Source organism: Phascolarctos cinereus, unplaced genomic scaffold (assembly GCF_003287225.1).
Source record: "Phascolarctos cinereus isolate Bilbo 61053 unplaced genomic scaffold, phaCin_HiC Scaffold_1;HRSCAF=81, whole genome shotgun sequence".
Classification (NCBI taxonomy): domain Eukaryota; kingdom Metazoa; phylum Chordata; class Mammalia; order Diprotodontia; family Phascolarctidae; genus Phascolarctos; species Phascolarctos cinereus.
This window is the reverse complement of record NW_027555514.1, coordinates 210305743-210328417: the sequence shown is the minus strand read 5'-3', so window position 1 is coordinate 210328417 and position 22675 is coordinate 210305743. Positions and strand designations below refer to the sequence as shown.

Below are 22675 nucleotides of genomic sequence, written 5' to 3'. Positions count from 1 at the left end.
CTCCAGACATAAGTCAGCCAATATGACACTCGTATTGGGTACAAAAGACATTGACCCTGGGAAGGATGGGATGGGGTACAGTGGGGCAGTACATGATATTTATTGGTGATGACAGCAGGGTGGAGACCATGGCCATGTGGGGCTTGGGCTCAGCTACACAGTCATATGGGAAGGATGCAGTAAGATTGTCCAGAAGCCAGAAGAGATTACCCACCTCTGCTCCTTTTCTTTCCTCTGGCCTAACTGTAACTTAAATAGTTGTGTATATGAGGCAGGAAGAAAAGTTTGGGGTCCGTGGCCCCCCTTGGTCATGACAGGATAGGGAAGGAATTAAAGGAAAATACAGGAGCAGATGAGGGGCCCCAGGAGTTTTCAATATTCTCAATGCTGCTACTTCCCTTACTAATTCCTTTTTGACTTCTGTACCCTTGCTTCTGCTTCCTCTTGGACCCGTTTTGAAGAGTAAACACTCAGGTCAGAAGAATCCTAGATGTGAGCGCCCAGCTGTCTCCTATTCTTGACTCCTGTTCCACCCTACAATCTCCAAGTGGTCCCTTTCCCTCTCCCCAACATAGTTTGGTGATTGCTGTTGTCATCTCCACCCTTATCCCATCCCCCACACCTTGACCACTGAATGGATGAATAGAAGCGAAATTCAGGCGTGGAAATGGGGGCGTTGTCTCATTTCTTGTTTGTAGTTTCAGGGCTAGAGGGGTCCTATAAGGACCCCAAAGTGTGAATCCCTTGGCTGATGGAGTGATAGGACCCTTACTCTCTGCTGGACCTTGGCACTCTGCCTTGCCATGGCCCCTCCTCATCTCCGAGTCACCTTTGAGGGGACATCCCTTTCCTGAGTCTGGAAGAAATGGAAGGCCATTTCTACAGGAATCTTAGACTTGAAGGTGCTGCCCAATGAGGGCAGCTTCTTGTGCAGGAGAGAAGACAAAGGTGCCAGGGGTACAAAACTGTATACAGCTAGTACTTGGAAAGTGGAGAGCACGGGGGTCCTTAGCCCAGAAGGTAAAAGGGCCACCTATAGCTTGGAATATTGGGGTCCAGAGCTGGGCAAGGGGAACTAGGGGGCTAAGCCTAGTGCCAGCCTAATGCTAGCTTAACTCCAACCTGCCAATAAGCTCGTGCCCTGCTATTCCCATTTCCTGCTCCACTCCCTTGGACAGACCAGGGCAGGGCATGAGGAAGGAGTTCAGTAGCTGTCCTTAGGCCAAGGCCGGTTGCGTTGCCAGTTCCTTTCATTGTAATTATGCTCCGAGTTCCGGGCCAGGAGCCGGTCTTGAGGGTCCTGTCCATTGGCACTGGGTAGCCCTGATGTGTGCTGACGATGTGGCTGGTACAGATCTTGGTAGACATCGGTATACTCATCCTCTAGATGGTGAGAACTGCGCTGAGAAGATCCAGTCCAAGCTTGATGTGAGCTTTCACTGGCCTCATCTGAAGGCATCAGGCTGTCGCGCTCCAGGGGTGAGCACTCTCCTCCTTGCTCCCCCAGCAGCTGCTGGTTCTGGGCATGACATCAAGGCAAAATCAAAACTGACTTCCCTCTCATCCTCTCCCCAACCACATTCTAGGCAGGCAGAGCTTGAGATGGGGAGGAAAGAGGAACTAGAATGAGTCTCTTTCTGACCACACTTAAGGTAATTTGCTTCCTCAGAAATGGGGGGCTGGAATTTAATCACACTTTTCCCAATCATCTCTATGGCACTGCACCCAAGTCTGAAAGGAGATGTGTGCTGTTTTCCTCTTTCCCAGCTATACACAGGTCGAATTCTTGACTTTCCTCTTCTCCACCTATATTGCAGTTTGCCTTCCCTGCCCATCAGTCCTTCACCCTGTCTTGTTTCAGTTCTTCCCACTAACAGAAACTATCTGCTAAACCAACTCATCATCCCTTACTCTCCAGAGATTTGGAGACTAATATGCCTGCCTTGGCAATAGTTTAAGAAGGAAATCGTAACTAAGGTACTTGGTCTGAGGGCAGTCTGGTTACCTGAAGGTCAGAGATGGCACTGGGTGGGCCCAGCAGGCCAGGCCCCGGGGCTGGGTAGTGAGTGGCTCTCCAGTACACTTCCAAGTACTCAGCCAGGTGCTCACAGGCATCTTCCAGCTGGTTTTCATCCAGGATCACGTCAAAGGATTCCTTGGAGATGGGGGTAAGGGGGAGAGGAAAGGAGCGAGCATGAGAGATCACAGATCTGAGGTTGGAAGGGATCTCAGAGACCATCTGATCCATCTCCATCATTTTACAGATGAAGAAACTGAGGCCCAGAGAGGTTACGCATCTTGCCTAAGGTTACATATGAAGAGCCAAGCTTCTTCTTCTATATTTCCCACAATCTACCCCAACCAGACCCTAAAAAAGTAAAGTGGGAGCAGAGTTAATGCACTCACTGGTGGGCATTGTACCAGCTTGTCATATGCCATCATCTGAACATTCACATGTTTCATCTGTGACTTTCCCCGGGAGCGGATCAGACGATGAAGCACCTAGGGGACAAATAAACATGGGCACAATGTCTCTTGGGAGGGGTCATGAGTAAAATTGGGCATGATGTCATTCGAGGGAATGAGGGAGGTTCTGGGTATGCTGTCTTCAGGGACATGAGTGGAGCTGGGTATGGTGACTATGAAAGGTATAAGGGAAAATAAGCCCAGCTGCCAGTGGGCAGGAAGAGAGCACAAACATGCTTCAGGCTTAGGCAATGACACCGAGCTAAGCAGGCTCATCCCTGGTAGGTTTGGGGGACCCAGGTTGGCACCATCCCCATCCCCCTTGCACCTCCCTGCTGACCTTGGGTGAGGACACTTTGACATATACGATGATGGGGGCCAGAGAGGTCTTAGCCAGCTGGGCAGGGTGGTTGATGGTGTCGGCATCCAGCACTACCAGCTGCAGAGACTTGGCCAACTCGAAGATCCGCTCGATCTCACTCTGCACCTCAGCTGTGGGGGGAGTGGTCAGCAGGTTCCCCCCACCCCCCAAGGGGGAAACTCCAGGACTTTGGGAGGTTTCCAAGAGTCTACTTTCCCCCACACTGCCTTGTGACCTTAAATGTTCTAGATTGTAAATTCCTTGAGGGCAGTGGCTATTTAATGTGAATCTCCAGTACCAAGGCCAGTTCCATATATACACAGTAAGGCTTAAATATCTGTTGAGTCAAAGTGTTTCTCAAAAACATTCTGTTTCAGCTTTCTGAAGGACTGAGAGTGGGAATGAGAGTACCTTGGTAGGAATGGGTGATGGGATGGCATAGCATGAGTGGAGCAGCAATGGGATGTGATGAGGTTGAGAGCAAATGGAGGAAGTAGAGGGAATAAGGCATCTGGGAACGAGGAGGAGCTTTATGTGAGCTGGGAAGGGTTCTCACCAATGCTGGATCGGGCTGTAGAGCGTTCAATTATAGTTCTCTTTCCTGGGTTGTTGAGCAGCGATCTCTTTGCCAGAGAGAGGTCAGCTGTGACTCGAGTAATAGAGATCCTGGAGAGGAGAAGAAATGGAATGGAGGGTCACTACTGGACTATAAAGCCAAGAGAGTTCGACTCCTAATGCCTCTACAAGTTTAGCCACTAATTACCCCCCTCAAAAATTACTGCATTGCAGGCACAATGGATTAGGGAGTGTGACCCCACTCTATGCAGGCGAGACTCACCTGCCATCAAATCGATGCTTGAGAAAGTCGAAGAGGGCCTTCTGCATCATGTCTGTGACCTGATGGGTTAGGGTATGGAAACACTTAGATTGATTGGATATAAAAAGCCCTGTGGAAAGAGATAGCATGCTCCATCCTCCATAACATGGTCCCATCTCTACATATATCCATTATTCCACTGGGAAGGGGATCAGATCTCCTTGTTGCCTTTGGCATTCTCTGAGACCTTGCCATGGGATCTATGCCCTGGACAGTGGATATCTCCAAGGGGCTTGGGGCACAGTCAAGATGGGGAGTTGGCCTGAAAGACCACTGCCCTACTTACCTCATAGCCCTTCAAGGAAGGCCCCACACAAGCACCACAGGTCTCATGGAGGGTACCACATCATATGGGGGCACATGTTCTGCCTGAAGAGGGCAGAGAACATCACAGCCACATGGGGTCCCATCATTCATTAAAGGACACTTGTCCTCCCTAATGCACTATGTATGACTATTCATTGGACATGGGTAGGATAGATAGGATTGAGGGTAAGCGGCAGGGAGGTATCGGAGGGCAAGCAGAAAATCAGGATGCCTTGATCCTTCCAGACCTCTTGTCCTTAGTTTCCTTCCTTGCTCTGCTCCATTTCCTAAAATTAGAGGTCCTAGAGTTGTAGAAAGCATATAAGATGGAAAGGTAGGGGGAGAGAGGCCAAGGTAAAGACTTGCCCAACCATGTGAAAGTGAGGAAGGGTTTCTTCCTCAAGCTTTGCCCTAAGTTCTCAGCTATATCCTCACTATTCTCCCCTCTTCCTGGGAGCTCCTAGATTACCCTTCCCACAAAATTCCTCCAGGATTGGGCAACTGACTCAATTTCCACTTCCTTTGTTCTGGCTTGGAGGAGAAGAGGGGTACTGGGGAGCTTGGTAGGGGGAAATTCTAACAATTCCCCATAAATTCTGAGCCTCCCTAGCCCACAACCCCATCCTTGCACTCACCTGCTTTTGCTTCTGTTTGGCTTTTTGGAAAAGGAAATAAGAGACTGAGGTTGGTGAGGGGGGAGGGAGTCCTGGGAGGGACATGGTGGCCCCTGTCTTCCCCATACCCACACCCACACCCACACCCACACCCACACTAGTCAATGGGGTGAGGGTGGCCCCAACTTATGGGAGAGGTGCCAGCTTCCCCCAGTACTATATCTTTCCCTCCCCTCACCCTCTTCCCGATCAGCCATTATGAGATCTCTCCCTCCCCTCTTGGACCCTTTATCCACCAGAAATGGGAAGGGAGGAGATTACCTAGAGATGGGGGAGGGGAACGGCGGTTGCCTATGTCACCAGATGGGTTCCCAGATCTCCTGAAGTTAGACCAGGATTAGAAGAGTAGGGTGGGGAGAAGAGTTGAAGAGAGAGAAGAGAAATGTAGACAGTAAGTGGCTCCTGCTTTTCAGTATACTTAGCTCTCCCAATATTAATGCCTGTCCCATACCTAGCCTTCTGTTCTTGCTTGAGGCGTATGGTTTCCAGATGCTGAGGGCTGGGGATGAAGGCAACATCCCCACCCTCCTTCACTAGCCTCCCAATCCACCAGTCATTGTTGTATTTCTAGAAGCAGATAAGGAAGGCAGTTCAGGAATTTGGAAAAAGGTGCAGGAGAAGGGGCAATTACTTCCTCATTTCTTCTCCACAGTTTTAGATCCTAAGTTTGGAGCCAGAGAGTAGGTCAGTGATTTGGCCTGGGTGGAAGGCAAGAAGGGAATGTAATAATAATAGCTAGCATTTATAAAGCATTTTAAGATTTGCAAAACTCTTTACATATTATATCTCATTTGATTTCGAGCAGAATTTGAACTTATGTCTTCCTGACACCACATCCCTAGCTTATTCCCCTGAGCCACCTAGCAGCCTCCAGAGGAAAATGAGGGTCTAGGGAGTTTGCCCAGAACCTTGACCCTTTCTTATCCCAACAGGGTATTGGGGGTTCTTCCACCTCATCCCTGACTCACCCCCCAAAGATGGGGAAGGAACTGAGGGGTGCTCTCCATAAGTGTCCATGAGACCCCTAGGAAGAGGGAAGGGAAAGAAGAGAAATTAAGGGGAGGAGGCAAGGAGAACAGTAAGAGTTGGTGAGGTTGGGGACCTAGTCTTTGGGGATTGGAGAGTTAGGGTCCTAATGTTCAGATGGTAATTTGAAAGTTCATAGGGACTGGAATCTCAGCGGGAGACCTAGGAAATCAAGGAGACTGGGAACAGGACAAAGTTCACCTCTTTGATATGCAGGAAGTCTCTGGCTTCAAAGTTGACGCCTGAGCCCTGGACAGGGCACTCCTCATCCAGCACCCCACAGTAACTGACATTGGTCCTCACAGCAAATGCCACTGGTTTGTGCTGAGAGAGGGATTGGCAAAGGATACAGATGAGAAGAGGGGCAAGGAACTCCTCAGTTTCTGAGTTATCCTCCTTCCATAACTCTTGGTACTCTAAGAGTACAAGTAAGATGGCTGGGGAAGGCCAAAGAATCAGGAGTGACAGGACAGGTGGACACGTTGGATACCTTGGCTCTCTCCAGCTGCTGCTGAGCCTGGCTCTCCACCTCTCGACAGGCACTCTCCCTGTCCTCCTCCAGGGAGGGGTATGAGTCCAAAGATGGTCGGCTAGTATAGGAATCTGCTGAACCCTAGGTGGAGAGAGAGGCAGTGATCCCTGGGCTGAGCACTACCAGAGATGGTACATCCTATATGTGGCATGGAGACTGCAAAAGCCAGGACAGTACCCTGAAACTGTTATAATACTCTCCTTCTCACCTCTTCCATGAGGAAGGAGGAGGAGGGAGAATTGCCAGAATTCAATTGTCCTCACATTATCGCATGACCCCATAGCTGGAGCATCAAGTTACAGAAGCTGGTCAAAAAGTCACCAAAATCTGTGTTTGCCAGGATCTACTCTGTCCATCCCCTACCACAACTGGACTTGAACTGCTAAGCTAACCTATTTGTACTGTCTTTATATAATACCTGCTATACTTTCTCTTTTCCCTCTCTTTCCTGCTTCATCTGTCTTTCATGGCAAACAGAGGAAAACCCCAGACACAGGGTTAACACCCAGGAATCCTGTCCCCCTTCTAAAGGATCTGATTGAATAGTGCCCTTTCAAGATACATGACAGTCATAGGGAGCTGGCTGAAGTACAACAACAATAAAATCAGATATGCATGGCACTGATCCTCTCTTGTCTACTTATACCCATCTTCTCCCTGGGTGCTAAGATCCCACCCTCTTCAGTTCCCGCCTCCTTCTCAGGTAGAAAAGGGAAATAAAGAGTGCCAACTTCTGGTAGTCACTTCCTGGTGCCTTCTTCTCCCCCACTTGCCAGGGCATCAGAGCTGGGTGCAGCTCCAGACCAAGACGGCCAACACAAAGCTGTCTCCCTTGGCACCAGCTCCTAAGCACCTGTGAGGAAAGGCCCCACCCATCCTGACCTTCTTTGACCCACCCCCTTACCATCCCCACAGGATGCCAGGCTCTAGAAAGAACAATGCTGGTGCCAAGCAACTCAGGCAAGGAGAAGGACCTGGATTTGGGGAAGGTACAATTGAATTATTTGGATTCCAAGACATTCTAGATGCAGAGATGCTTTCTCTAAAAGCAAAGGTCCTTGAATGTAAGGACAGTGAGTAGCAGACTATTGCGTGTCCAGGATTTTCTCTGGGGCTTAAGAAAGAAACAAGAAATAGAGAAGGGCAGATAACTGGACTCTGGAACAAGTAGCAAGGAATCTTTCTATTTTAGTTTCCCCCTTTATGAAGGGAGCCCCTCAGGATAAAAGTTTTGAACAGCTTTGTTCACAGCATTTAAAGTTGGATAGGACCTTATTCCAACCCCCACAAGATACAGATGAAGAAACTAAGACTCGGAGAAGCAAATAGCATATGATTACACTGATAGCAAGCCTCAGAGCTATTACTTGAATTCAGACCTCTGACTCTAAAGTCAGTGCTCTTTGCGTTACATCATGTCTCCATTTCACTGCATTGAATTGCTTCATTGTATCTAGAAGGCAGGAAATCTTGAGTCTGATTCTGTTCAAGGGATGGGAAGTTTAGATGAGAGACAATGTGTTGAGAGAATAGATGGAGGGGCATCAGATCAGCTTCCTGGATATTCTTAGGCTTACAGACATATCCTTAGGACTCCTGTGTACCTTTAAATCTAAGAAAACTTTTGACAGAGAGCCAAAGCTTTTTGATCGGGAATAGAGACCACCTAGTATGAGAAGAAACAGCACCTAGGACACAAATCTGCCCTCCCACCACAGCTTTCCATTCCACATCAGACCCAGTCTCCAGATCTCACAGTCTTTAAAAAAAAAAATAGGTGGCCTGGAACCACGGAAAAAGGATGATGGAGACTTGATTTTGATGAAGTTTTTGATTTTACACAGAACAGCAACCTACTCACTGTGCTTCACCTTCCCTGAGAGTAAAATAATGGACTGGAATCCCCATTTATTCATTCATACAATAAACATTTATTATACCCCTAGCAGTTAGATGTGTTCTTAGTTTCAAAGGTCGGCCTGAATCTGCTAAGGGTTGGGCTATGGGAATGTCCCTAAGTCTTATGGCATTCAGAAACATTCGGAGACTCCCTTCCACCACCACCCCAAACCTCAGTGACTATTACATAAGTACTCTCCTCTTTCTGCCCACTGGGCAGAATCAGGAAGAATCATTTGGGTATCTGACCCACAAATGCTCATTTATTATTAACTACTTACTTGAGAGTCAGCTTTATTATTTTCTTTCACCTACCCTCAAGTTTGAAGTGGTTTCTCTGTCTTTCATGGCACCTCATTTGTACCTCTTGTGGACACCTATCTTAACATTTGATTTCATATATTTGCCTTTTATTTCCCTCTGGGAATGTAAGCAGGGATGATCTAATATTTATACTGTGTCCCTCCCCCAGTACCTAATTTATGTTGGTATCACTCCCTAGCACAGTGACATAGTAGGTAAGGAGTTTAACATATCTGCTAGGATTTGGAGGAGGATTAGAGGATCCCAATTTGTAACTTCATCCTTGTAAGTAATTTCCAGCATGAAAACTACATCCAAAATATATAGCAACAATTCATCCACTCCCAGCCTCAACTTACCTACCTGTTTGGGGCATCAAGATTAAATTGTTCTCCTTCCCTTGCCCCCACTTAAAGGCGGGAGATGGAGAATTGAATTAATTCATGGTGACTTAGTGTTAGGTTATAAATAAATGTCTCTAAACCAACAGGATCATAGATAAGGATCACAGATCTAGAACTGGAAGGGACCTCAGAGACCTTCTAGTCCAACCCTCTCCTCTTACAGATGAGGAAACTCAGGCAAAGAGAGTTTTAAGTCAGTTGTCCAGGGTCACTTAGGTAGTATCAGAGGTGAGATCTGAAGCCAGCTCTTCAAACTCCCCAGCTAGTACTTTTTCCTCTGTGTCACATGCCAGAGGCAACATGGCATAGTAAAAAGAGTACTGGAATTGTAGTCGGTAGACCTGGGCTCTGCTGCTTACTAAGAATTTAATCTTGGGCAGATAATTTCACCCCTCTGTTCCTTCATCTGTAAAATGAGAGTGTTGGAGTTGATGTTTTCTAAGGTCTCATCTAGTTTGAATGTTATGATCTACTCTTAGCACACAGACCTAGCACCCTGCCATTACCTTGGAGAAGGCAAGGCTGTCCTGCCAAGCCAGACCCTGGAGACCCAAGTTCTTTCTTTCCCCTCACACAAGGCAGCCAGAGGCACAGTGCTGTGGAGCTGCTGGAAGTTGGCATGGTGCCCTGATGGTGCCCCCTTGCCTGGTGAGTGTGTGGGCAGGCTGCAGCACCGCTCTTGCCTGGCACAAGGAAAGGAAAGAAGGAAGATGAGCCTATGGATTTATTTAGAGCCCGGATCTGCCTCCTACTGCTTCAGTGGGGACCCTGGAGAGAGGGAGGATTGAAGTAGGTGGAGGGCATTGGGGGAGGAGATGGTAGATCTAGGAATCAGAGTAGGGTAGAGAATGGGCATGGGGCCAGAATGGCCAAGATAAAGGCTTCTCCACTTAACATCCCCACAAAGTTCTGTCCCTCGTTTTTATTCCTCTTTTCCAAGTAATATTTTTCTGCCACTTGCCTAAGCTTTTCAAAGAAATCCTCTGCTCATTCACCAGGGATAAGAAAGACCTGCCAGGTCCCTCTGGCCTCAAACATCCCTTCTCAGGCATAAGCTGACACCCTGGGTAGTGCCAGCTGCCCCTTCAACAAACAGTACAGATGAGACCCATAAAGCCTTGGACAATGAGTCAGAATGCCAGACAATTAGCCCCCTGTGGTTCAGCCTAGAACAAAGGGAACCCCCAACTGGGAGCATTGTGGGTACCACTTGTACTCTTAACTCCCTTACCAGGATATACCCTCAGGCCACATCTAACCTGGGATTTGGTAAAGGTCAGGAATGGATGGGAGAAGGTTTGAAACGTGCTCCTTCGAAAACCTCTTTGACTAATACCCTAAATATCTACTACCTCCACCTAGAATCATAGAGACATCTTTTGGGACATTCAGGAATTTCTCCAAGGAATCAGGAGAGAAGGAAGGGGCAAGCATCCAGGGAACAACAAAAAACCTGTTACCCAACCTTTTGCTCTGTCCTCCCCAGCATAATTCCCTCCTTTTCCTCCTATCACCTCACCTCCCTAAGATCACCAGAATCCTTGCCTAATGAGCTGATTTGTCTCCAAAGAGTCAGGAGATAAAAGCAAAGATGAAAATTAAATATTTATCGGTCGCCTGTTTCCCTGAGCAAAAAGCTTCCTCCATCCTCTGTCTCCCTCAGCCCCATCACCCAGATTTTTCTCTGCTGAGAAAGCAAAGGAGTCATCTGGCACTAAAGTGGCCATGTGTAGGCAACACCAGGAGTCTGGTGGGCAATTCAAGCTCTGGCCCAGTTAGCCCAATTATGTGTGCAGTACTCAGGTCTCAGCCTTTGATCAGGAGTTTGAGCAGGAGGTGTGTAAGGAGAAGAGGAAGTTTTGGAGGCAGGAAAGAAGCAAAGGCCCTGGGGATAAGGGCAGGAGAAGAGGTTTCTACAATCTGGAGCCCTTTTGGGGGATCCCTCCCAAAAGGCACCTGACCACGTTTTGGCTAGAAGGGGCCCAATCCTCCTGTACCTACCCCACCCCCACCCCCCACCCCGGTCTCCCAGGTGTTTCATATCCACCTATTTGTCCTATTTTTCCAAAATGCATCCAGATCCCAATACCATTTATTTCTGGCTCGTCCAAGCAGTTCAGAGCCCCTGGTGTCTTATTGACCCTGCAGAGCTCGTCCTCCCACCTCCCTTCTATTACCCCACATTAACCCTATCCCTAGTGCCCCTTACTTTAGTGACATCCCTCCTCCTATCAATACCTCTTCAGGGTCTGTCTGCTGCCAACTCCAAGCTTCCTTCCCCACCCACTCCCCCCCCCCCAGCCCCAGGATCTCCAAGAGCTTAAACTCTGTTCCAGTCCTCATCTTCCCTAAGGTTTCTTTCCCCCACCCCACACCGCCAATCCCAGCCCCAGAGTTCGTAGGCCCTTAGAGGTGGGGCGGGGGGACGACAGAGAAACAGTCATTGGGAAGATGATCCTCCTTCCTTTCCGACAGTCCCTTCCCCTCTTCCTCAGCAGAGATGTTTTTCATATCTCAGAATGGGAGGTGGAGGGGGAAGGGGTGATGATGTCCCCAACTTCCCCACCTCCACCGCCGTGGGCACTCACCGCCTCCGAGTCCTCAAACCCGGGCACGTAGGAGTCGTCATACATGGGGGAGTCCGGACTGGGGAGCGATCAGGGTCGCGGGGGTGAGGGTAGGTGGGGGGAGGGAGGGGATAACCCGGGGCAGGGAACGAGGGCAGCGCCCGGGCCTGTGAGATGTCACCGGAGCCCGGGGAGACGGACAGGCGACGAGGGAGCGAGAGGAAAAGACCAGCTGCCAGGAGCTCAAATCTCAGCTCTCTCTCCCCGACCACCCCCTTCCCCTCCCTCTTCCCAGCCCTCTCCACACACCAGCCTGGTCCCACCCAGAGCGCTGCTGAGGAATCCAGCTCCGGCCCCTACAACAATAGCGCCCGCCCACCAGCGTCCCCCCTCCCCCAGCTCCTGGTAAGGAGGCTTGGGCGGGTGGGGGGGGGAGGGAGACTGGGGTGAAGGGAGGAAGGCGGAGGGGGGGGCGGCGAAGAGGTAGGATGGATCCCTAAGCACCTATCCCGCTAAAGGGAAGGTGGGGGAGTGGGAGGGTGAAGGAAGAGGAGGAGGGCTTGGGAGAGAGTGGGGCGGGGCGAGAAAAGATGCGGAGACAGACACACAGAAACCCAGGAAATACTCCTCAGGGAAACAAAGAGCTGAGGGGGAGGGGAGGAGAGACATAGAGAGAAAAGGAGGTAGCTAAGCAAAGGAGGAGAGAACTATAAAGAAAGCAAAGCAGAAAGGGAGGCAGAGGAAAACGAAAGAGCTAGAAAGTAGAGAGGCCTAGAGAGTACAAGAGGAAGGGGTGCATTGGGGTCGGGGGAGTGGATGGGAAAAAAGGGTAAAAGACAGAAGGAGTAAAAGACAGAAAGAAAAGACCTGTGAGGGGGCTTTAAATCTATTTTGAGGACTCCAGGTCAAAGCCTACAAGCAGTTTTGCCCTTTCCCCACCCCTTTCAAAGATCAGCAGGTGTCTGAAGGATGAGGAGTTGATGCAAAGGACCACACTTCCAAATCCAACTCAAGGACTATTAGAGTGAGTTGGGCACTGCCCCTCCGAGGGGATACAGTAAATGTCACAGAGTCATTTTTCTTGGTGAGAATAAATGGCCTCCTCTCTGTCTTATCCCACCCAAAAGTAGGCTGGGAAGTATGTGGGGAAAAGGTTATTCCTTTGGTCATTCCCAAAGCATCCTCAGTACCTCGGACAGAGCTGAGAGCTTGAGAGGGGAGGTTGCCCCTGTGAAGGTTCCTGAAACCATACGTTGTAGTCACTTTTCCATCAAGGCCCAACTCAGGTACCTTCTTCTCCAAGATTTTACTTCCTACGTCTGCCCCAATTGAAAATGATCTCCTTTCTGTTAAATTTCTCATAACACTCTGTTTGGATCTCTTCTTTGCACTTTTCATACTTTCCCTTGTATCACAATTATCCCTCTGTGAGTGCATATGTATGAGTGTGTATGTATGTAGCTAGCTACCTATTTCCCTTATGTTGAGTTTTAAAAGCCATTAAGCTTCTTGAGAGCATAGTTGCATCTATCTTTACATAGCTATTACCTAGAATCACAACTTGTACTAAGCAGATGTTTAACAAACAGTGTTGAATTGGATTATTAAACTCTGAGGAAGGAAGCAGGAGCATAGCTTGGGGTGGGGACCTGGGAATGAATATAAACTATCATGCCCTGTGGGTATCAGGGGTAAGCCTCCTTATTTCCACCCAGTCACTGATGCTGATGTCAAATTCCCTTCTTCCTACAGAGATTGAAGTGGGTGGCACATCTCTGAAAACATTCACGCAAAGCATTTAGGAGCTTCTCCAGATCCTCTGTCATTCTGACTTTCTCCTTTCCCCATTCTCTGGACAGTACAAGAAAGAAAAATCATTTGTGTTAGTCTAGACACAAATTCAAAACTGTCATCTTGAGGGATTCTACCCTCAGGGGGCAAATTGATCCAGAAAGGGAGAAGGAACTAAGAGAGAAACCCAGGCATTCTGACCTCCAGCTCCTTGACTGAGAGTGTAATTGTTCATTTTCACATTTTCCATTTCTCCCAAGGAGAGTGCACCAAGGACCCTGTCAATCCAATTCAGTCTAAAAAAGCATTTATAAAAAGTCTACTGCTATGTCCCTTCTTCTTTCAATAGTAGGAATGGGAACAGAAGTTGGAGGGTGGGGTGGGAGGTACCAATAGATGTCTCAGTATTACAGTTTTTTGTTAGAAGGGACAGGATCTTAAAACTAATAGGGGTACCTAGTCTGAGAAGCAGGAGGTCCCTAAGAGGCTAGAAGGAGATATCAGGGCATGATAAAATGAGTAATAAAATAGGAATCAGGAGACCTGGCTTCTAGTTTTGCCTTTGTCTCTAGCTAGTAAGAGCGAACTTGGACAAGTCACTTAGTCTCCTCTCTGGGGCTCACCTTTCTCATCTGTAAAATGTGGGGATTGGATTAGGTGGACTAGATTCTAAGGCCCATCCAATTCTAACATTCTGATTTTGAGAGTTTGTGATAGAGGATGTCTAGGTTTTAACTTCAACTCTGCTACTGACTTTTTTTTTTTGAGGCAATTGGGGTTAAGTGATTTGCCCATGGTCACACAGCTAGTAAATGTCCGAGGCCAGACTTGAATTCAGGTCCTTCTGACTCAATGACCTATCCACTGCACCACCCAGCTGACCCCCCTTCTCCTGTTATTGACTCCTCTTTCCATACTTCAGTTTCCCTGCTCCGTAAAATGTTCTTTTAGCCTTCCTCTAATATTCTTTTGGCACAGTATGGAAGAAGAATTGAGGAAAGTAGCAGGGCACCCAGAGGGAAAGTCAAGCGATAGCAGATGCCAGGCAAGTCAAACCACCATCACCATCACCACCTTGACCACCATTTCCCCTCAGACCTTGACAGAATCAGTGCAGGACCCTGAGCACAAGAGCCTTGGGAATAGCAGTGCTGTGCTGTCCCCAAAGGGGCAGCTAGGTGGCTAAGTGGATAGACTACTGGGCCTGGAGTCATGAAGACCTCTTCCTGAGTTCAAATCTGGCCTCAGACACTAGTTGTGTGACCCTGGGCAAGTCACTTAACCCTGTTTGCCTCAGTTCCTCATCTATAAAATGTGCTGGACCACTCCAGTATCTCTGCCAAGAAAAACCCAAATGGAATCATGGAGAATGGGACACAAGACTGAAAAATGACTTAACTACACCTCCTGCTTGCAGCCCAGCCCTTACAGCCACTAATATAGTGAGAAATCATTGTGGGGAGGTGGCCCAGCTTCCTCATCACCACCAGCAACAGCTGCTGACCAGCTGCCAAGGACAGGCAGAGGGAATAGGAACCCTGAGAGTGACAGTACTCCCAGAGCACCAATCCTGCTTCCAGCCAGATCCTCAAAGCCGTCATCTGGGAAGGCAACTCCTATGGGGAAAGGGCTGGCCATCCCCAGCAACTGTCAACTAACTGACACATGTGGGTTCTTTTTTCCCCACACACAGGCAGTGAGAGTAACAGGGTACCCCCAGGGAAAGATGGGGAGTAGTATGTGCCAGGCAAGTCAGATCTCCACCACCACCTTGACCACCATCTACCCTCAGCCCAGGACCCTAAACCCAAGAGCCCTGAGAATAGCACTGCTTCCAGCCCAGTGCCCGCAGCCATCCTGGGAAGCAACCCCTATGGAGATGCAGCCTGGCAACTGCTCTGGTAGGTGTTACAGCCACAGCTACTCAAGGCTCAAAAAGGAAAATTCCTGCCTCCTTGGCACAGTCAAAAACTCAACATCAGAAATTGATAGGATTGGGCAGCTAGGTGGCGCAGTAGATAGAGCACCGGCCCTGAAGTCAGGAGTGCCTGAGTTCAAATCTGGCCTCAGACCAAACACTTGACACTTACTAACTGTGTGACCCTGGGCAAGTCACTTAACCCCAATTGCTTAAAAAAAAAAAAAGAAAGAAAGAAAGAAAGAAAGAAAGAAAGAAAGAAAGAAAGAAAGAAAGAAAGAAAAGAAACTGATAGGATTAGATCAGTGGAGATGACATGAAAGAAGCATTAACATCTGCTTTGCCACCTAAGGACCCTGGGGCTTTTCCATCTGACTTGCGGCTGAAACCTTCCATTGTGTTGTCTCCACCATTAGAATGTGAGCTCCTTGAGAGTAGAGACTTTCTGACTTTTCTATTTGTATCTCCATGTTTTATTCATTTATACATTCATTCAAAGAGAAATTTCACCAAGTTCTCTGAGGTCAAGAATGGGATTATTAGAACAAGATCTGTCTGTACCTCTCTCGAGCCCCTTCCTTGGTCCTTTATTGTTCCTCTTTTCTCCAGGGAGTAAGTAGCACATTCAGAGGTAACAAAACATCACAGTATAAAGTCAAGGTCTGTGAGTGTGGGGAGATGGCAAGGACTGTAGCAACAGCCTGAATATTGTCAAGGGCAGTTGGTTTACCATACTTCTAGTGTCATTAACAGCAGCCTCGTCCCCACTTGTTCTTAAAAGGTACCCCTCCCCAAACCCAACACTGGTGGCAGAAGCTTCCCTCAACACATGTTCTTCATGCCTACACCTATCCTCACTGTGGTCTACCTTACTCACAGCTGTGCCCCACCCTCTCCCAAGTCCACTCTGCCACTCCAGGAATATTAAAGACATTGAATGCTGCAATTTTCTAGAATCATAGGATTTTGAGTTGAAAGGGACCTTAGAAATCATCGAGTCTGCCCCTTTCATTTTACAAGGAAGGAAATTGAAGCTCAGGAGGTAAAGCGACTTGTCCAAATCACAAAAAAATGACAAGACCTTGGGTTTAAACCAAAGCTTTCTCACTCCAAAACTAATGCTCCTTCTAAGACATTAAGCTTCTTGGGAGTACATTTTTATGATCTCAAGTTGTGTCTGTTACACTGAAGTCTCAAAATCTGGGTACAGTAACACATCAGGTGTGGGGGGGGAGAGATTTTTTTCAAATAGGAAAGAGTCTGTTCAATTTGCAAAACTTGCCTAAGGAACCTAAATGCCTTGTCCAAGATTGGCTCTAGAGCTACTCCCTCTCATCTCTTTAATTTCCCACCACAACCCCATGCCTGCCTCGTACCAAACTAAAATCTTCCTATTCTACAGCAGGCTGTGCCTCTAGGAACTCACTTTGCCAGCAACACCTATTATTCTCAAAGGAACAGCACAAACTGGAATTCAGAGGAGAAAGTTGAAGGCATAAGAGAACCAGGGACACCCCTCCCAGAAAGAGGAATGAGCTGAAAGAGTGGGGACAAAATCAGACTTTAACACCCTGATCTTTCCTCGGTGATAAATGACTACCCACCATTAGATATCACAGCTGGTGAGATGTAATCTACCAGGTGTTCAGGCACCAGAGAAGGGCAAAACACAGATCAGGATGGCCAGGATTGGGGGAGGGATGTGCAGGTGAGTTGCAGGCATAGCAGTCCTTAAAAGACATCCTATCTTCCTTAAGTGCACCAGAAAGCAGAGCATACATCCCAGAATACTGATTAGGAAATCAAGGAAGAAGCTGAAGGCATCCCTGGAAACCATCCTTCTCAGCTGCCTCCAGGATCTGAATGGAGCCCCCAGTAATTCCTAGGTTATCCTCGGAGACCGTGGGGGAGGGGCACAGCTAGCCATAGTCCTCCCTCTTTCCTAGGCAACTTTGACGCCTGCCTCTTTCCCCTCTACATCAGTCTCTTCAGCCTGGAACTAGATACCACCCCTATCCAAATACCCAGGTTTTCCCCTGCTCTGACCCTTTCCTTTCCTTTGCCCACGCCAGTGATTGATTCTTCCATCCCCCTGAGCTCTGGTGCTTCCCTCTTCTGGCTCCCTATCGCTGCTACCTTTCCCAACTGAGTACTTCCACCCCGCCCAGGGTAGCTTGTACGATATCCCCCCTCCCAGACCTGTCCACGGAGCCCGGTGGTTTAGGGCCGTGGTTACCTCGTTCAGCAGAAACGTTGCACTGGAGTCAGAAAAAGACATAGACAGGGTTAGCGGCGCCCCCGGGCCAGCAGCTCAGAGGCGGGAGCAAAACCACAGCAGGGAGCCGCCAGGCACACAAGCTCTCGCTTGCATGCCTGGACTCACCCAGCGCCAGTCCGGACCCGCTCCACCAGCCTCCTCCCCTATCGGTTCCCTCCCATTCTCCTCCCTTTCCCTTACTTTCTCTCTCTCTCTCTCTCTCTCTCTCTCTCTCTCTCTCTCTCTCTCTCTCTCTCTCTCTCTCTCTCTCTGTGTCGTTTTCATATTTCCTTCTTTTTGTGTTTTTCTCGCTGTCTTGGTCAGTCCTCTCTCTCTCAATCTTTTCTTTTCAGATCCTTTAGTCCTTTGGTCCTCTGTTCAGGTCCGTTTCTTTCTCAAGCAATATTGGATGCAGGTACTCCCAACAATACCCGGGGGCATGTTGGGAAGGGGAGGGGGGAAGAGGGGAAGATGTCATTCTATTCTGTTCAATTATAATGTTCAAATGAACTGCCCCTTCGATCTCTGACCCACCATCCACCCCAGTTCCTGAAAACTAGCTGCCCTGGCATCTCCTATTATATTACTTTGGGTATTACTTAGCCTGGGGGGAAATCAAGGGGAGAAGATCAAGGTTGAGGGAATTAAGAGTAAAGGAAGCATCTGGAGGCGCCCACAACTCCTGAGCCTAGTGGTGAGAGATTCATTCCTAGTCGCTAGTACTTCTGCAAACTAGCTCAACCCTTTGCTTCCAAAAAGGAACAGTCAAGGCTGCAGCATAGCTACAAATAATAGCAGAGCTGAGGACCGAAAATAAACTACTCAATTTGCATGTCACTTATGAACAATTCACATGCCGTTTTCTTAATGCTCAAATCCACTGAAATCCCATTCTGGTTCCCCAATTTCCTGCACCTTCTTGACTGTCTCCTCTCTCCCATCCCCACCCCCGACCCCCAAGCTCCTGTATTAGTCTAGTGATAAGCCAAGTTACTAGCTGGGCTTCACGTGTGTGCTCCCATTTCCATCCCCTTTTGACGCCCCTCTCCCCTCTTCATACCTCTCCCTGTTCCAGGGCTTCAATATCATCGTCCAATCCTTTCTCCCAAACCAGCTGCACTGTGTACCAAGTTTAGTGTACCCTCAACTGCTCCAGACCTGAGGTCCCTGGTGATACTGGGAAGGATGGAGTGAGGCAGGGGAAGCTCGGAGGGGCAGTTAATCTTTACAGGCATTTTGGGATCCCGCAACCCAGAGTGGGTGGAGAACTCCGGGTGCTGGGGTGCATCTAGGCCAGCAGGAGGCGCTGCCTTGGGCGCTAGATGAGGACCTTAGCCATAGGAGTTAAGATCCCAATAGCTAGCCCTTCCCGGTCCCTTTCCGTGGAGCTCAATCCTTCCTCCTCACTCTGGTTCTGTCATCTCCCGCCACGACCCCCTCTTTGGCTCCTCCCCTCCAGCCCAGACCCTTTAGTTGCCCTCTTCTTTCCTCCTCCCCACCCTGCCCCCAGACTCCCAGACCACTCGGACTTACCTCCATCCTGCTGGCACCGCCGCCCCCTCGGAGCACGCCCGCCCTCTACGTTCCTAGCAGAGCCAGACCGAATCCCTAGACGCTGCAGCCAGGCTAGAAGACAGGAGTGGCCGGAGCAACGGGGACTGTTCCCCGGGTCAGCACCCCCCCACCCCCTTTCGGCACGTCAAACAGGACAAGCCCAAGTCCTGACGGGGGGAGGGGGGAGAGGGAAAAGATGGGGGCAGGGTGGTGGTAGTAGTGTTGCTTCTGAAACCTAAGCCTAGTTGTCTTTATGCCCCTTCCCCGCCAAGAGCTTATCCAGTCCGCCTTCTTCTTCTCCATCCTTTCCTATCCTATAAGTCTGTCCCCCTCCCCTTCAGAGGCCCTACAGAGGGACCCCTACTTCTCCCAAGTATAGAATAAGCAGACAATATGAACCAGGACCTTGGTTTCACCGTGAAACCAAGATTTTCCCTCTACCCCAAGTCAACACGCTTCTCACCCTTTTACATCCCAATCCCATCACTCCCCTAGATCGTTTCCCAAACTGGGGATCTGAGAACTTTCCTCTCCCTACCACTGAGCTCAAGATCACCTGCCCAAGAAATCAAGGCTTCCTCCAACCACCCATCCATCCAACTCCAACACTCCAACCCTCCCTTTCATTCCAATGGGAGCTAGTTTGGAAGAAGAATGTCATTGGGAGCATTAGATTCTCTTCTCTATTTATCACCTTGCCTGACCTCCTTCCATGCTAGCCACTTATCCTCAACCGGCCCCCACCCCAAGTGAAAGGATCTGAATACTCTGAGATCTGAAAGAGCAGAGTGTGTGTGTGTGTGTGTGTGTGTGTGTGTGTGTGTGTGTGTGTGTGCTCGGTTAATCTCATCTCCCATCCTACCCCTGACCAATTAAAGGCATTGAATGTGTTCCTCCCTATCTCCCCCAATTATTCAGCTTCAACTAGTCAGGAAATAAAGAGGTTGTGTGTGTGTGTGTGTGTGTGTGTGTGTGTGTGTGTGTGTGTGTGTGTGTTTCCCCAGGGTTTTTACTTTGTGTATGTTTGGAGTGAAGCAGGGATAGTGCCAGCCATTTGACAGTGAGCTGGAGGAGAGAGTCACCCCCCCCCACCTGCTGACCACAGCTAATGGAGTGGCTCCTTTGGGCCTTGGGGGCATCTTGAGTTACCCAGGGAGGAGCTTTGGGGTAGGGGCTGGCCTGGTTAGAGCATTCCCCCCCTTTTCTCTCTCACTCCTTTCCCTCTCTCCCAGAGCCTACAGTCTAGAGAAATGCCATTTCCACTTCTCCCCACCCCCTTGCTTTTAAATAGAAACATCAATTGTTTCTTTTGAGCCTGAGGTGGGGGGGGGATAAAGTTGGGGTGAGTAGCTACAGAACTCTATCCCCTCCACTGCTCCCCTCGACCTATACCTACCCTAGATGACTGGTTAGAAATACCTTCTTTTTGTCACAAAGAGTGGGTAGATGGAAAATCCAGGCCCTGACCCAATCTATATGCCTGGCCTTGAACTTCCCCTCCCCTGAGGGTCTCCAATATAAGATTACCGGTAAAATTAGTAATTCCCTCTCCACCACCACCACCCCTCCTATCCTAGATTCAGATCCCTTTCTTCCCACCTGGAATCTTCCTCCAGACATCCTCCCACCCTGGTTTTGTCACTGACCTCACAGATCTTAGGAACGTTCTGGATACTCCTCTGGGGGGGGGTACACTAAAGAGTCAGAGTATGGAGTGTTAGAAAGGATTATCAACGCATCCCTGTTCTTACTGGAACCAATAAGCTCTTCCCTCTACCCCACCCAACCCCCCATCTTCTCAGCAGCTAGACTCCTGAGTGTCTGGAAGCAACAACTCACCCTTCCCTCTACTTTCTTTGGTCTGTCCTAAATCAAGTCCTTGGGGACTTTGCAATCAGGACCAAAAGGGCAGCTTAGGGCAGAGAACAGAGTTCACACTGTCCATCCCTCAGTCTCTGTGAAGGAACAGCCTAAAACAAAGCTTTTTTTCTTCTGTTCTGAGAGGTCTTTGGGGAAGGAGTCTCCACAAGCACTCTCCATGACACAATATCATACTGGGGAAGTTCTTCCAAAATCTAACCTCAGTCCTTCCTATTGTAAATTTATCCTCCCTCCTCTGGGCTCCTCCTCTGGGCCCATGATGTTATTCAATGCTTCCAGGCAGTTTCAGGCTCCATCCCCTGACACAGCACTTGCTATAAATACATCTGGAGAGGTTCTTGCTTATGGACCCAGCATCTGGTGAGCTCTCCCAACCCCCATCAGTTTCCCTCTAGGGGACTGGGGCTGTGGCTAAAAGGCCCATTCTGCTGGTTTTGTGGCTTCTCATCTGCCCAGTAATTATTGTGAAGTTTGGGGGGCACTCCTAGTGTCAGAGGATGGAGGAATCAGGTATTGAGACAGGCAAGATACCTGGATTCTTCTCCCAAGCATCCTCACTCATTTGCTGACTAGACCTTGCCAGAGGCCTAAACATCCTTTGGTATCTTTTTCTATTTTGTACTCAGGGTTGAGATGATGTGATATCTATTCTACTGATTGGGAGATTCTTTAATTTAGAGTGAAGAAAAGGGCCAGAGAAAGAACAGTGATGCACTATGGTCAAAGTGCCAGTAAGAAGATTGGGTGTGGCCTTTATAGGGCTTGCAGGGTTCTCTTAAGGGGACTGGAAAACAGCCTGGCTGTTGCCCTCTGTACTATAAACATTTACTTAGCTCACCCTAGTCCTTGGAGGCCCCTTGGTACTTCCAGATACCCTGAAACTCAGCACTGAGGGAGAGGGGGTTAAATTCAAAGTCCTCAGGCAGTATGAGGCATCTTCATGGTGACCTGGAGTAGAGAAGACCTGACTTAAACTCTTAATAGCAATGTGACCTTGGCAAGTCACATTACCTCAATTTTCCTCCATTTCCTCATCTGTAAAATGGGAATAATAAGAGCACCTACCTTTCAAGATTGTTATGAAGATAAAAATGAGATATCTGTATCTTGCAAATCTTAAAATGTTACATAAATTTTAACTATTATTTTTATTATTATCCCAAGTGAAATAGATGAGGGAAGAGCAGATGAGTCTGATACCAGAGATCCCAACAAGGAACTCTTCCTTTCCTCACAGACAAAAAGCTAGAGGGTTGGGGGTCTGAAGAGTAGGAGTTGCTCAGTGAGAGGCCTCTTCCGGGGAAGGGAGCAACTGAGATTTCCTTTCTTAAAGGGAAAGACTGGATCTGGGAGATTAGAAGCTCAAATTTTGTTGGGGGGGGGGATTGTGCTACTGCTGATGGGAGACATGGCAGTTTGGAGAAGATACGGAGACGCGTGGGGAGAAGTTCTGGTACCCTCAGCTAAATGTGTGTTTATAAGGGTGATTCCTTATCTGTTCCCTCCTCCCTCTGCATTGTAGAGCTTACTCTTTTGTAACCTATCCCTCAATCGCCACTGCTGCAGAATTAACTCTATATTACCATGAGGTCTGTAAAAACTTGTGAGGCTGAATTGGGGAGCCTGGAAAGGCTGGGTGCCCTCTACCCTCTCTATTCCAGCCTCCTCCATATCCCCATAAAGAACCTAGTTGCGATATCTTCAGCTCAGAATGAGGGCATGTTGCTGGCCAACCTCCTCAGGCATGAATTATTAAAGAGGGTAAGGGAATCATGCTCAGAGCTGAGTGCCCCTTGGGTCCCCCATTGCCTTTCACTTCAGTTCTCACAGTGTTCTTCCAACTCCTTTGCAGACTGCAG

At 48.7% G+C, this 22675-nt stretch overlaps 1 protein-coding gene across 1 annotated transcript; it reads right to left on the bottom strand.

Moving 5' to 3' along the window:
• Positions 1-76: 76 nt before the first annotated feature.
• Positions 77-11873, bottom strand: CACNB3 (calcium voltage-gated channel auxiliary subunit beta 3). The gene is given in 14 exon segments (XM_020977193.2): positions 77-1519; positions 2006-2155; positions 2407-2502; positions 2807-2958; positions 3384-3493; positions 3666-3724; positions 3991-4017; positions 4020-4073; positions 4646-4665; positions 4946-5004; positions 5136-5251; positions 5912-6034; positions 6201-6323; positions 11437-11873. Coding segments are annotated over 14 exon segments (1449 nt in total). The 5' UTR covers positions 11482-11873; the 3' UTR covers positions 77-1204.
• Between the last annotated feature and the right edge of the window lie 10802 nt (positions 11874-22675).